We start from the raw sequence: 14,143 nt of genomic DNA, 5'->3' as shown, positions 1-14,143 counted from the left end.
TTAAGTATTTATGATGAAAGTGATAAAAGATGTAGAATAAAAGTCCAGTGAGGCATGTGTGGTAAAGACATATAAATTACAGCAGGTGACAGGTTTATTGATTAAGCATTGACTTGTTTCATTGCTTTTGAGTTTTATTTTAATGAAATATTTGGTTTAGCAGGGGACTGCAGAGTTACTCTGAAGAAGCTCATAGTGGATTTGGATTAATCACATTCTAGAATTTGATTATTAGCATATTATTTTGTGTTTCTATTATTATGACAATCTGCTTTTTCTTTTTTAAGGCCACCTGAGTTCCTCTTCAATTTATCCAGTGTGCCTGGCACCTTATTTAGTGGTTACAACTTGTTCTGACAATAAAGTACGCTTCTGGAAATGTAGTATGGAAACCAATCTACAATGTAAAAGTGATGAGAAGGAAACCTATCATTGGAGGAGATGGCCCTTGATGAATGATGAAGGAGAAGATAACAGCAGTACAGTGAGCATTGTGGGAAGACCAGTTGCTGTTAGCTGTTCATACACGGGTCGCCTTGCAGTGGCTTACAAACAACCTATCCATCACAATGGTTTTGTTTCTAAAGAATTTTCCATGCATGTTTGCATATTTGAATGTGAATCTACAGGAGGGTCAGAATGGGTTTTAGAACAAACAATTCATCTTGATGATTTGGTCAAAGTTGGGAGTGTACTTGATTCAAGGGTCAGTGTCGACAGTAATCTCTTTGTGTACAGCAAATCAGATGCACTTTTGAGCAAGGATAGATATCTTATTCCGAATATTAAACATTTAGTACATTTGGACTGGGTATCAAAAGAAGATGGCTCCCACATTCTCACAGTAGGGGTCGGTGCTAATATCTTCATGTATGGGCGGCTTTCAGGGATTGTGACTGAGCAAATCAATAGTAAGGATGGAGTAGCTGTCATTACTTTACCACTAGGTGGAAGTATCAAGCAAGGAGTTAGGTCAAGATGGGTTCTTCTTAGATCTATAGACTTAGTGTCTTCTGTTGATGGTACACCTTCACTGCCTGTTTCTCTCTCTTGGGTAAGAGATGGGATATTGGTGGTAGGAATGGATTGTGAAATGCATGTATATGCACAGTGGAAGCATGCTGTCAAATTTGGAGACATTGACGCTGATGGTCCTGATGCAGAAGAGACAGCAATACAAGATCATTCTGCCTTTAAGTCTAATATGTTGTCAAGAAAAAGTATTGTTGAGGGAGCAGCTATTGCTGATGATATTTTTTGTTCACCAACTGTAGCTCAAGATGGTGGCTTATTTGAGGCTGCACATGTACTTTCCCCTACTCTCCCGCAGTATCATCCAACCCAGCTGTTAGAATTGATGGATTTAGGGAAAGTTCGCAGGGCTAAAGCTATTCTCTCTCATTTAGTAAAATGCATTGCAGGAGAAGTTGCAATAGTTAGAGATGCTGATGCTGGAGAAGGAACTAAGCGACATCTTTCTCGAACCATTAGTGTAAGTGGCAGTACAGCAAAGGATACAGTCACCATAGGGAAAGATGGTACTCGAGATTATACTGAGATAGACTCTATTCCTCCACTACCGTTATATGCATTGCTTGCTGCCGATCAAGATACAACCTACAGAATTTCAGAAGAAAGTACAAAAATACCACGGAGCTATGAAGATCATACGGAAAGTCAACCAGAGGATCAGTATTCAGAGCTGTTCCAAATCCAGGATATAACAACAGATGATATTGACTTAGAGCCAGAAAAAAGAGAAAACAAATCAAAAGTAATAAATCTTTCTCAATATGGACCAGCTTACTTTGGCCAAGAACATGCTAGGGTACTTTCAAGTCATCTTATGCACTCAAGTCTCCCAGGCCTTACCCGTTTGGAGCAGATGTTCCTTGTAGCTTTGGCTGATACAGTGGCTACCACCAGTACTGAGCTTGATGAAAACAGAGATAAGAGTTACTCAGGTAAATAACTAAAAATTTATAAAGTTATCATTAATAGAACTGTTTGTATTCATCTATATAATGACTCACATATTAAATTGCAGTCTTTCTTTAAACCTTGCAGGGAAATGACCTCTCTAGTTGATAGTTACTATTACATAATATGATTAGTTGTAAAAGGAAAGGTGATTGGGGTAGGCTATGACTTGTGCATGTGACTTTATGTATTTGTGATATCTGTGTGCATCCTCACATGAATTTTTACCCTGAAACCTTCATATCATTTTGGACATATAGTCTTTTGTTTTTCTGAACAGATTGATTCCTATGGTTTATTTTAATTTTAATTTTAGTGATAATAATGGCCCATTTGTTAATTTTACTATTGAACCACCAGGCTTGTAAGGACCTCCTGGGCTCAACTTGTTCATCTTCGCATTTCTAGGTATAAATAATTTTTATAATTACCTAAGTTTCTCCAAAAAGTCTCTTGAGAAAGAGGGTTTTCATACATTCTAATGTAACATGTGTCTTGCTTAATTCATTCTGTAACCGGAAAAATTTTGGCTGCCTCCTGAAACTAGATTTCATTCTTTTTTATGCAGATAGTTGAAGGTAATGGTGTTGATTCTAAATGATGACATTAGCAAAGGAAACCGAAAATGATTGATCATTCATTCATTCAGTAAATATTGTGGAGGAGTGAACAATTGCTATGTGCCAGGTGCTTCATGTACTTTATTGTATTTAATTATTACAACAGTCTTCTAGTAGGTAGCTACTATTATACTTAATTTTATAGATGAAGACACTGATCCTTAGGGAGATTAAGTGACACATAAGATCACATAGGTAGTAAATGGCAGAACTGGGGTTCAGATGTAATGTAAATCATTGCCTCCAAGCCTATACTCTTTTAATTATTTCACAAGGTTTCCAAGTTTGAGGGAAAAAGACTGTTCCTCAAAGCTACCTGGAATACATCTCTTCATATAGGTTTATGCCTTTATAATATATCTCCAAGGTTTTCTGTAGATTAAAATAACTAGTGACCTTTAGAGGATTTTGCCTATGAGTTATTTTCTAACCATATTAATTAAAAAAAATTTGAATCGTTTTGAGGTTGTGTGCAGTTGAGCAAGATTCTCCCCAGAATAGCCTTAAGCCTTTGTTGCAAACTTAATATATGTTAGAGTTTTTACTTGAGACATTAAGAAAATAGATACATCATAATCCATGAAAAATAGTTTAAATTTTCGGATACAAAACTGTATCCTTAGTTAGGCAATATAAAAATGGTTCCTCCTGGTCACAGCGGATTTTCATTAGGTAGATAAGGCAGGAATGAATGTCTCCATTTCACAGGTAGGAAACTGAAGCTCAGAGGTTAAATAGCTGCCATCTCAGTAAATGGATTCTAAGTAAATGAATTCTTCCATTTGTTCAAGTAAGACAATTTAGAGGTATTCCTGACTCTGCTTTCTCTCCCGCCCTAATCCAGTCCATTGGTGAATGCTGTTAGTTCTACTGTATGGAGACTCCAGTCATTTCTCATCACCTCTCCTGTTACCACTCTGGTCCAAGTCACGTCACATCCTGCCTAATTATTGACAAAGTCTCCTACTAAACTGTTCAGTTCTTGTTACCCTAGTCTGTTCTTCGCATAGGAACTAGTGATTATTTTAAAACAAAATCACATTAAATCTCTCCTCTGCTCAACAAACACTGTGGCTTCCCATCTCACTTTAGAACAAAAAGCCAAATCCTTCAGTGATCTACAAGGCTCTTTGTGATCTGTGCTCACTTCCATTCTACTGCATTGCCTTCCTTGCTGTCCCACAAACACACTAGGCACATTCCTGTCTCAGAGTCTTTGCGCATATTGTTTCCTCTGCACAGAATACTTGTCTTCCAGATTTAGGCGTGCCTCATTCCCTTACCTCCTCAGATTTCTGCTGAAATGTCATCTTATTGGAAAGTTCTTCCCTGGCCTCATTATATCAAATAGAACCCTCTTACCCCAGCACTCCCTTTCTCTCAGTCCTGCTTTATTTCTCTCAATAGCGTTAATTTCCACTAGACACATTACTTCTTTATTGTTTGTCTCTGTCTCCTAAGTTGTAAGGACCCTGAGAGTGGGGACTTTGCCTTATTCCCTGCCAAACCCCCGGTACCTAAACTGTGCCTTCAATGTAGCGGATGCTTACTTTGTTGAATGAATACATGAGTGAGTGGATGACTAAATATAGCTGATGGGAAGTAGAGGTGGAACTTTGACAATTTAAAACGTTTTATTTTCTTCAAGAAAATATTTGATTCAATACTCTTGAGTACTTCCTAAGTGGCAGTTACCAGGCTAGGCGCTGTTAGTATTTTTCTGTTTCTTTTATCCAACAATGGCTATAATTTTGAGTAAACTTGCCACGCTTTCATACCTCTGCTCAACTTTTGACTAAGAGTAAATTTGTGGAATCAAGGTTAGAGTTCAGCCTTAACTTGGTAACACTAACCTGGGGGTCAAATTTGAAATCTTTGAATAATGAATCTTCTGTATTTCATTGGAGCTAACCAACCTGGAAAATATTACCTATTTAATCATATAATAAATATTTTTACTTTATTATGTAATTCCTGTTTTTAAATCTCATCTGAATTTGCACAGGAAGTGTTTTAAAAAATTATACCTAACTTACTATAGCTAATATATTTTTTATTGGATTTCAAGATTTCTTTCCTTTTCATTTATTATGAGTAGCTCTAAGTACTATTATTACCTGTACTAATAGGTACTTATATTTTTCCCAATTATTTTTCATTTGGCAGTTTTATTATATAAATACACTTTTTGTAAAGCTGTATAAATAAAGATATTGAAGTGTTCAGAAAGGAATACACTCAAAAAAATATATATTTTGTGTAACTTATTATTATTAAATTTAATGTTTATTTTCTAACTTTTTACTGGTTTGTGATTTGTTGCATTCCTTTTTCCTTAAACATATTTCCTCTTTGCAGGAAGAGACACATTAGATGAGTGTGGTTTGCGGTACTTACTAGCTATGTGCTTGCACACTTGCCTTTTGACATCACTGCCTCCTTTATACCGAGTACAGCTACTTCATCAAGGTATTGTTTGAACCCTCGTGCAACTTTTATTTCGTACTGAAGTGGTTAGTATATTCATATTTGTGTATAAGCATTAGTAAGTCAACATATGCATACCTATCACTAGCCTTAAGATCTTCCTGTCACAGGAAGATAAGGTACCCACTTACCTTTTTTCTATGTTATTTTTCAGCTGTATTCTGTGACTTTTGCTCATCTGTCTCAGTTTCTCAGACTTCAGTCACTAAAGTCATAGTAGTTTAAGTAAACTTGGTATGCCTGAGGTTGTAACCTACAGTGGCCCTGAATTTCTATGATGCCTGATACCTTTTCTTTAAAAATTATGTAAATTTTGTCCTATGCATTATTATTTGTGTTTATTTTAATATAAGCATTATGTTCTAAGTTATTTACTTACAAGTAAAGCTGATGTTTCAGGAATATCTGCCGTATAGTAATCCAGTAGATTTGTATACTTCTAGCACATTGCCACATACCCTGATTTGCGACATATAGGTTTATATCAGCCCCCTAACTTAATAGATTAAAAAATCAAAACTGGGCTTCCCTGGTGGCGCAGTGGTTGAGAATCTGCCTGCCAGTGCAGGGGACATGGGTTCGAGTCCTGGTCTGGGAGGATCCCACGTGCCGCGGAGCGGCTGGGCCCGTCAGCCACAACTACTGAGCCTGCGCGTCTGGAGCCTGTGCTCTGCAACAAGAGAGGCCACGATAGTGAGAGACCCGCGCACCGCAATGAAGAGTGGCCCCCACTTGCTGCAACTAGAGAAAGCCCTCACACAGAAACAAAGACCCAACACAAGCCATAAATAAAGAAACAAATTAATAAAAATTAAAAAAAAAATTTGTTAAAAAAAAAAAAAAGAAAACACAGCCTCAAGTTTCTCTCCAACTCAGATCAACCTCAATTTAAAAAAAAAAAAAAATCAAAACTATAGAGTTTAAAGTGACCTGCCAAGATATAGGGCTATTTGTTAATAGAGAATTCCAGTGCCGTGGGCTGTGTTCCTTTTGAAACCAGCATCCTGGATACAACCCCATAAAATATGCTTTAGTACTGTAGGACCTGGAATACCAGGCTTTATAGTTTGTTACTCTTACCCACAGTACTTACCCTTTACCCTTTACCCTCAATAAATGTTCTTTGAAAATATGATTCTAAACATATGTCATATTCTGTTGTGTTTTTAAACTATAATTCGTCTATATAGTCCTTTATTTTTTTCTAAAAATACAAATTTTGCTGGTTTTTTCCTATTTGAATTATCACTGTTAATGAATGACCTTATAACCTTGCATATAAATATTTATGTATATATCTGATTACTTCCTCATGTTTGTTTTCTAGTAGTGAAATTACTGAATCAAAGGGCTTGAAAATTCTTAACTCTTGATAAGTATTGTGACTTTCAGAAAGACCGTGCTCATTTACATTCCCAGAACCAGTGTTTGATGATGCCAAAACTCAACTCATTGCAACACTTGATATTATCATTTAAAACAATTTATGCCATTTGGAATAGGTTTAAAAAATGGTATCTCAAATTTTAGTTTTAAAATTTAAAATTTTAGTTTTAAATGATGATCATATGGTACTGAATCACTTAATGACAATTGTGTACATTGCCTAGGGAGACCTAAAACACCCAAATTTCTGAAGCTTTGTCAAATTCCATTTTCCCTTTGATACAGTTAAAACATTGGAGATGAGAAAAGTGACTGCTATTGTAGGTGATGGTCCGGGGAAAAACTTCAGCTAGTAGACAAGCTAAGAAGAACAGAGATATATTGCAAAGAATAGCCTGCCATTGGTAGGCAAATAAAAATAAGTGCCTACTGGTGCCCCTGGTTTTTTTCTTCCTAATACCTTTTTTCACTTCTAGTAGTTAGATTTCCAAATAGAGTTACTGCTCTCTTAATCTTCTTTCTGAACCAAATTCCTCTGACATGCCTGTGTGTATTTTTGTTTCCTTTTAGTCATACCAAAAATGTAATCAATCAAATTTCATTTAAGGGTATAGAATATACTTTATATTGTTATTTTATATTAAAATTTTTATATCAGCAAAAGTGTGCATTTTGCATTGCCTTATAATAGCAATTTCTAAAGCAAAGTGTCAGTTTTTTTTATAGTTATTTCATTCAGTGATTATTTCTTGAATCAGACAGATTTAAATAGTGAGAGAATTAATCTGCTTTTTAGGTTCTGAAAAAATACAAATTGATGTTTTTAAGTTTTGTCCATTTTCCCCCTAAATTTATAGTGACAGTTAAGGCTTGTTGCATTGATTTTGTGATATGATTTCCAACACAGTTGTATATAAATGTTAGCAATGAGGAATTTAAAAGACTTAAGATTATTATTTAAAATGGTCCTAATAGTTTTTTTAATACTTTCCAAAGGAACTGTTGGGAAGCAGTAATTGTTAGAAAAGCTTTAAACCATATGGGAAATCTATATAGTAGTTGTTAATGAAAAAAATTATATGTGGTAATATTGATAGCCTTACAGCGTTGGGAGTCCTGTGTTGTAATGTGACTATCAGACCGTCATTGACCTCAGGCATTTCTTTGTTTCCAAAGGGATTCTAAGAGATGGCTGATTCGACTAGCCTGGCTTCTTTCCTGGGATCCTTGGGGTTCTTCCCAGTGGCATTCCCACTATCTAACATCACTCCTTGGTTCACTTCTCTCATGTTTCTTCTTCACCTGCTCTAAGTGGAGTAAAGTGTTATCAGTTGTTCAACTGTTAACAAACTCACTGAGGGTGTCACTAAACCCTATTTGTTGCCTCTAAATACAGCCTAGATCCCTGTCAGTCTTTTACCAGGGCATAAAAGTGTTTGCCATATGCCATAAGTAATTAGGCCGCTTTAAACTCTTTTTAACTGAGGCACCAAAGGCAGAGGAATGTGCCTCCTGACTATTCTTCCCCAGAACTCTCATCAAGTTTAAAGCTTGCTTTGAAGTGATATGTAGCTCCTTGGCCGGAGGGATGAATGGGGCAGTTTTCCATATCCAGTACTGAAGGGTATGGGCTGCAAGCAAGTGGCACTGTGAAACAACATCCACGTACATGGACCAACATATTTTGACTTGACCAGAGCTTTTACTCTTGATCAGTTTGGTGTGTGTACGTACATATGAATGGCTTGATATTCAAATATCTTTCTTTCCAGCAATTAAGTTTTAGTGTCTCTATTCTTGCAGCGAATACGTTTCAGAAAGATTTTGGTTTTGTGTATCCTGTCAGTGATCTTGTATGTAGAAGCTTATACTATAAAATCCTGAATGATGAAATCTTTTGATACTTTTTTTCAGCTTGAAAATTCTTTCCAGAATGAATAAATACATGATTATGTAAAAAATTGGTTTTGTTTTTGTTTTGATATAGTTCTGAAACTTATTATTTTGTATTTCTAATTTAGGTGTGTCTACTTGCCATTTTGCCTGGGCTTTTCATTCTGAGGCTGAGGAAGAGCTGATTAATATGATTCCGGCAATTCAGAGAGGGGACCCTCAGTGGTCTGAGTTAAGAGCTATGGGAATAGGTTGGTGGGTCAGGAATATTAACACTCTTCGAAGATGCATTGAAAAGGTAACTTTACTTCATTGGATTTTGAAGTTAAGTCTTTTCTTAAAGCATAAAAGATATTATCTTCCAGAAAACCTGTGGTGAGGGATTAGTATGTACATCTTGAGATCTTGAGAACTTCTTAAATAAAAATTTTTGGACCTTTAAAACTGAAACTTGACCTTTATAAAATGTCCAAGCAGTATATCAATTGTCTTTTGCCATATATACTAAGTATATAATATTTATGGAACAGGAATATTTTCTGCTATCAGTTGAGGTGCATCCTAGTTTAAGAAAATACAAACTGTATGTCAGTTATGTACATTACATAGAAAAAAAAGTTCTATTTATTCATGTATTTATTTATTTATTTATTTATTTATGCATGCTGCACTGCATGGCTTGCGGGATCATAGTTCCCCAACCAGGATGGAACCCGCACCCCCTGCAGTGGAAGCACAGAAGCGTGGAGTCTTAACCACTGGACCGCCAGGGAAGTCCCAAATCGTTCTTTTTATATAAAAGATTCTCTGCATGGCTAGGTTAATAAATACCAAACTTCCTGTGCACATTTAAAATACCATTCAACAAATTTTGATTTGTGTGCACTTGAAGAACATATCTATGGCAGCAAATGACACATACTATAAATTTCTTTTTTAACTTATGTAATTAATTTTGTGGGGGCTACATTGGGTCTTGGTTGCTGTGTGCGGGCTTTCTCCAGCTGCGGCAAGCGAGGGCTACTCTTTGTTGCGGTGCGCGGACTTCTCATTGCGGCAGCTTCTCGTGTTGCAGAGCACGGGCTCTAGGCGCTAGGGCTTCAGTAGTTGTGGCACGTGGGCTCAGTAGTTGTGGCCCATGGGCTTAGTTGCTCTGCAGCATGTGGGATTTTCCTGGACAAGGGATTGAACCTGTGTCCCCTGCATTGGCAGGCGGATTCTTAACCACTGCGCCAACAGGGAAGTCCCCTCATGCTGTAAATTTTAAAATGGGTTTTTGGAATCAGTTTTCTAGTAGAAAAAAAATTGTTAAAGTTTTTTTAGTAGAAGCTGAAAATTCTTTCAGTGTTGCAGAAACTAATCGTTATTGAGCACCTTTTGTGTACCAGGTTTGGTTCTAGTTGCTTTTCATAAATTATTTCATATAATCTTCTCATCAGCTGCATGTTACCATCTTGATTTTCCACCTGATAGAACTACGACTCAGAGAGGTTGGGTAACCAGCCCAAACTCCCATCATTTAAAAGTGTTAGATTTAGTCTGTGCCCTTTCTACTCTGTCGTGATTAGGAGAGTGGGATTGTCATTGTTTTCTTTACTTTTAGGAGTCCATTGAAATTCTCAGAAGTACAATGAATGATACTACATTTGTGGAGTATGAATTCATTTCTCCCAAGAGGAATTTATTCCTCTACAGTAGTAGTTTCTAAATTTTAGTGTTTGAAGAATCACCTGGCAAACTTGTTTGAAACACACATCCCTCACTTCCACTCTCGGAAGTTTTCATTTAGTAGGTTGGAGGTGGTAGGGCTGTGGCATCTTCATCTGAATTAGCATCCTGTGATTCTGGTGTTCATGGTCCTCACATCACAGTTTGAAATGTAAGTGTAAAACTGTCATTTTCCTGCTACATGTAAGGCTGCCAATAAGATATAAGTATTTCTCTTCTCAAGATAGGCAGATGTAAGAAGGAATTTGTTGTCATACCAACCAAGAGATGTAGTTTCTGATGTACAGGGAAATTAATTGTTATAGCATATAAATTACACAGTATCTACGTTAATTTTTTTTTTTTTTTTTTTTTGGCCACGCCACACGGCTTGTGGGATCTTAAGTTAGTTCCCAGACCAGGGATTGAACCTTTGCCCTCAGCAGTGAAAGCACCGAGTCCTAACCACTGGACCACCAGGAAGTCCCCATTAAATTTTTTTCATATCCCAAAGCAATGGAAAAAGAGGAGGACATATTTTATCTGAAGTGTTCAGATGTTGCCTACAAAGTCTCTTCAGTTTCTTGTTATCAGTGTGTTGTGTCATTATAATTGAGTATTTCTGATATATACATATGATTTATTTCCACAAGTAGCTTATCTCTGAAAATTAAATCAAAAGGATACATAAAATTTTTTCCCTTGAGATATATGTTATATTGGGTTGGCCAAAAGGGTCATTCGTTTTTTTCTGTAGGATGGCTCTAGTAGCACTTAGTTGTCTTCAGCTTCATTCGAAAGAAATTTTTAGATTGTATTGTGACAGCTGTCATGTCAGCACGCATTTAAAAAAAAACTTATCAAAGTTGGTGAATTTTTGTGTAGCCATTTTAATATTGAAAATAGAAGGAAAAAAGCAACACTTTTGGCATATTATGCTTTATTATTTCAAGAAAGGTAAAAACACAACTGAAACGCAAAAGAAGATTTGTGCAGTGTATGGAGAAGGCGTTGTGACTGATCAAACATGTCAAAAGTGGTTTGCGAAGTTTTGTGCTGGAGATTTCTCGAGAAGCTGGACGATGCTCCACGGTCGGGTAGACCGATTGAACTTGATAGGGATCAAATCGAGACATTAACTGAAAACAGTCAACGTTATACCACGCGGGAGATAGCCGGCATGCTCAAAATGTCCAAATCAAGCGTTGAAAATCATTTGCACCAGCTTGGTTATGTTAATTGCTTTGATGTTTGGGTTCCACGTAAGTTAAGCCAAAAACAACCTTCCTGACTGTACTTCCTCATGCAATTCTCTACTGAAAGGTACCAATAACGTTCCGTTTCTAAAACAAATTGTGATGGGTAATGAAAAGTGGATACTGTACAATAATGTGGAACAGAAGAGATCATGGGGCAGGCGAAATGAACCACCACCAACCACACCAAAGGCCGGTCTTCATCCAAGGAAGGTGATGTTATGTATATGGTGGGATTGGAAGGGAGTCCTCTATGATGAGGTCCTTCTGGAAAACCAAACGATTAATCCCAACAAGTACTGCTCCCAATTAGACCAACTGAAAGCAGCACTTGACAAAAAGCATCCGGAATTAGTCAACAGAAAACACATACTCTTCCATCAGGATAACGTAAGACCACATGTTTCTTTGATGACCAGGCAAAAACTGTTACCGCTTGGCTGGGAAATTCTGATTGATCTGCTGTATTCATCAGACATTGCACCTTCAGATTTCCATGTATTTTGGTCTTTACAAAGTTCTCTTAATGGAAGAAATTTCCATTCCCTGGAAGACTGTAAAAGGCACCTGGAACAGTTCTTTGCTCAAAAAGATAAAAAGTTTTGGGAAGATGGAATTATGAAGTTGCTTGAAAACTGGCAGAAGGTAGTGGAACAAAATGGTGAATACGTTGTTCAATAAAGTTCTTGGTGAAAATGAAAGATGCATATTTTATTTTTACTTAAAAACCAAAGGAACTTTTTGGCCAGTCCAAAAACTCATTAGCTGAAGATGAATAAAAATTCTTATAAAAATTATTAAACATTGAAGTACTAAGCTAAATTATTGAAGGCAGAGAAAATACTGAAAAAGGGGAGGAGGAATAAAAGCGTTTTTGTGATGTGATTTTAGGTGTCTTTCCCCCTCTTTACCATGCCTTGGTAGCTTCCTGCTCTACCATCAGTCAGTGTTCATTAATAAAACATCCATTGTTTTTTATCGTTATGCCTCTCAACTTAGTTATTTGCAGAGGTTATATCAGTATCTTTGAGAAATATGTGGTCTGTATGGTACTGTATTCAAAACCATATGATTATGTACAACAATGTTACTGGCTTAATACTTTTTAAACTTACATTGAGTTGATTGGTTCTTTATAAATTCAGCAACTTTGGTCGTATGGCTCAAAGGAGGTTATCAGTTATGGTACAAGGGGAATTATGTATTCATTAAGGCTTTTTCACATGGAATTTCTAAGACCTAAAATTTGAAAGCCCTTCAAAATAATGGAGCTTCAACCACCTGTATTTTAATTACATGCCAGAAAGAATGTGTCAGTCCTTCAGAACTGTCAGAATTTGATTGAAAAATACTGGAGGGCTTCCCTGGTGGCGCAGTGGTTAAGAATCTGCCTGCCAGTGCAGGGGACACGGGTTCGAGCCCTGGTCTGGGAAGATCCCACATGCCGCTGAGCAACTAGGCCCATGAGCCACAACTACTGAGCCTGCGCGTCTGGAGCCTGTGCCCCGCAATAAGAGAGGCCGCGACAGTGAAAGGCCCGCACACCGCGATGAAGAGCGGCCCCCGCTTGCCGCAACTAGAGAAAGCCCTCGCACAGAAACGAAGACCCAACACAGCCAAAAATAAATAAATTAATTAATTAATTTAAGAAAAAAAGAAAATACTGGAAAATTATGTTTAAAGAAAAAAAACTAAAACATTTATTTTTGTCTGTATTTTTAAAAATGTGTGTGTGAGTATAATTGATATTTATTTACAGTCGTCTGTATCAATATTAGTTGAGAGAGCTTTAAATTGTGAAATCACATATACGTACCATAGAAGTCAGCATTTTAACTTTTACAAAACATTAAGAAATTTAATATGTCTAATTTTCGAGAAAAGTTCTCACTGGGAATTCCCTGGTGGTCCATGGTTAGGACTCTGTGCTTCCACTGCTGGGGGCCCAGTTTCGATTCCTGGTTGGGGAACTAACTTCCTGCAATCTGTGCAGCGCGGCCAGAAAAAAAAAAAGAAAAGAAAAGGTCTCACCTATCAAATATTCTGCATTCTTTATTGTTTCCTATGTTAGACAGTTTTATTACTACCTGGGTTCTAATCCCTTTTACACCCCTTACTTACTGTGTGACCTTAGGCAATTCAGTTAACCTCTTTGTGTCTCAGTCGCCTCATGTGTAAAATGGGCATAATAATAGTACCTCTTGGATCATGGTGATTCAGTAAGATAAGTGAAAGGTGTCTAGTACATGGTAAGTAGTCAGTAAATACTAGTTGCTGTTATTATTTTTATTGTAATTACTGGTATACAAAGGGTTGTTTCTAGGAGCATGTATTATAAGCTACTGGCAGTTGTGGATGGAATAGCTCTTCCCATCTGCATAGTTTCTGTCAGCCGTGGAAGTAGTAGGGAAGCATTAATTGTTGTAATTTGTTTATCAACTAGTTAATTCAGTATAATTTTTTATTGACTGTTTAGGTTGCCAAAGCTTCTTTTCAAAGGAACAATGATGCCTTGGATGCTGCATTATTCTACCTTTCAATGAAGAAGAAAGCAGTAGTGTGGGGTTTGTTTAGGTAAATTTCCTCAACCCTTATATGGTTTAATGGAATGAAGATTGTGCTGTGACTCAGAAACATAATGCTTTTGAAAGTACTTAGATAAATCAGTTTCCTTTTTTGTGCCTTGATTCCTTTATCTGCAAAACAAATAGGCAGAATATCATTTGAACTTAACCTAAAGAGTGGGATATTGTTAAAAATAAGTTGATAAAAGCACTTTGGAAAGTAAAGAGTGCACATGCTTCCTATTCATGT

The 14,143-nt window shown here is 36.7% G+C and overlaps 1 protein-coding gene across 2 annotated transcripts in view; it reads left to right on the top strand.

The window, feature by feature from the left end:
* Positions 1-14,143, top strand: part of DMXL2 (Dmx like 2) — a 158,636-nt gene that overhangs the window by 93,022 nt on the left and 51,471 nt on the right. For both annotated transcript variants that reach the window (XM_068551638.1, XM_068551629.1), the window contains exons 18-21: positions 288-1,964; positions 4,959-5,069; positions 8,495-8,664; positions 13,806-13,903. In XM_068551638.1, the coding sequence (XP_068407739.1) occupies positions 288-1,964; positions 4,959-5,069; positions 8,495-8,664; positions 13,806-13,903 (2,056 nt within the window). The remainder of the gene's footprint in view (positions 1-287; positions 1,965-4,958; positions 5,070-8,494; positions 8,665-13,805; positions 13,904-14,143) is intronic.

Source organism: Eschrichtius robustus, chromosome 1 (genome assembly GCF_028021215.1).
Source record: "Eschrichtius robustus isolate mEscRob2 chromosome 1, mEscRob2.pri, whole genome shotgun sequence".
NCBI classification, from domain to species: domain Eukaryota; kingdom Metazoa; phylum Chordata; class Mammalia; order Artiodactyla; family Eschrichtiidae; genus Eschrichtius; species Eschrichtius robustus.
Note: the sequence above shows the minus strand (reverse complement) of the source record. Positions and strands in the feature narration are given on the sequence as shown.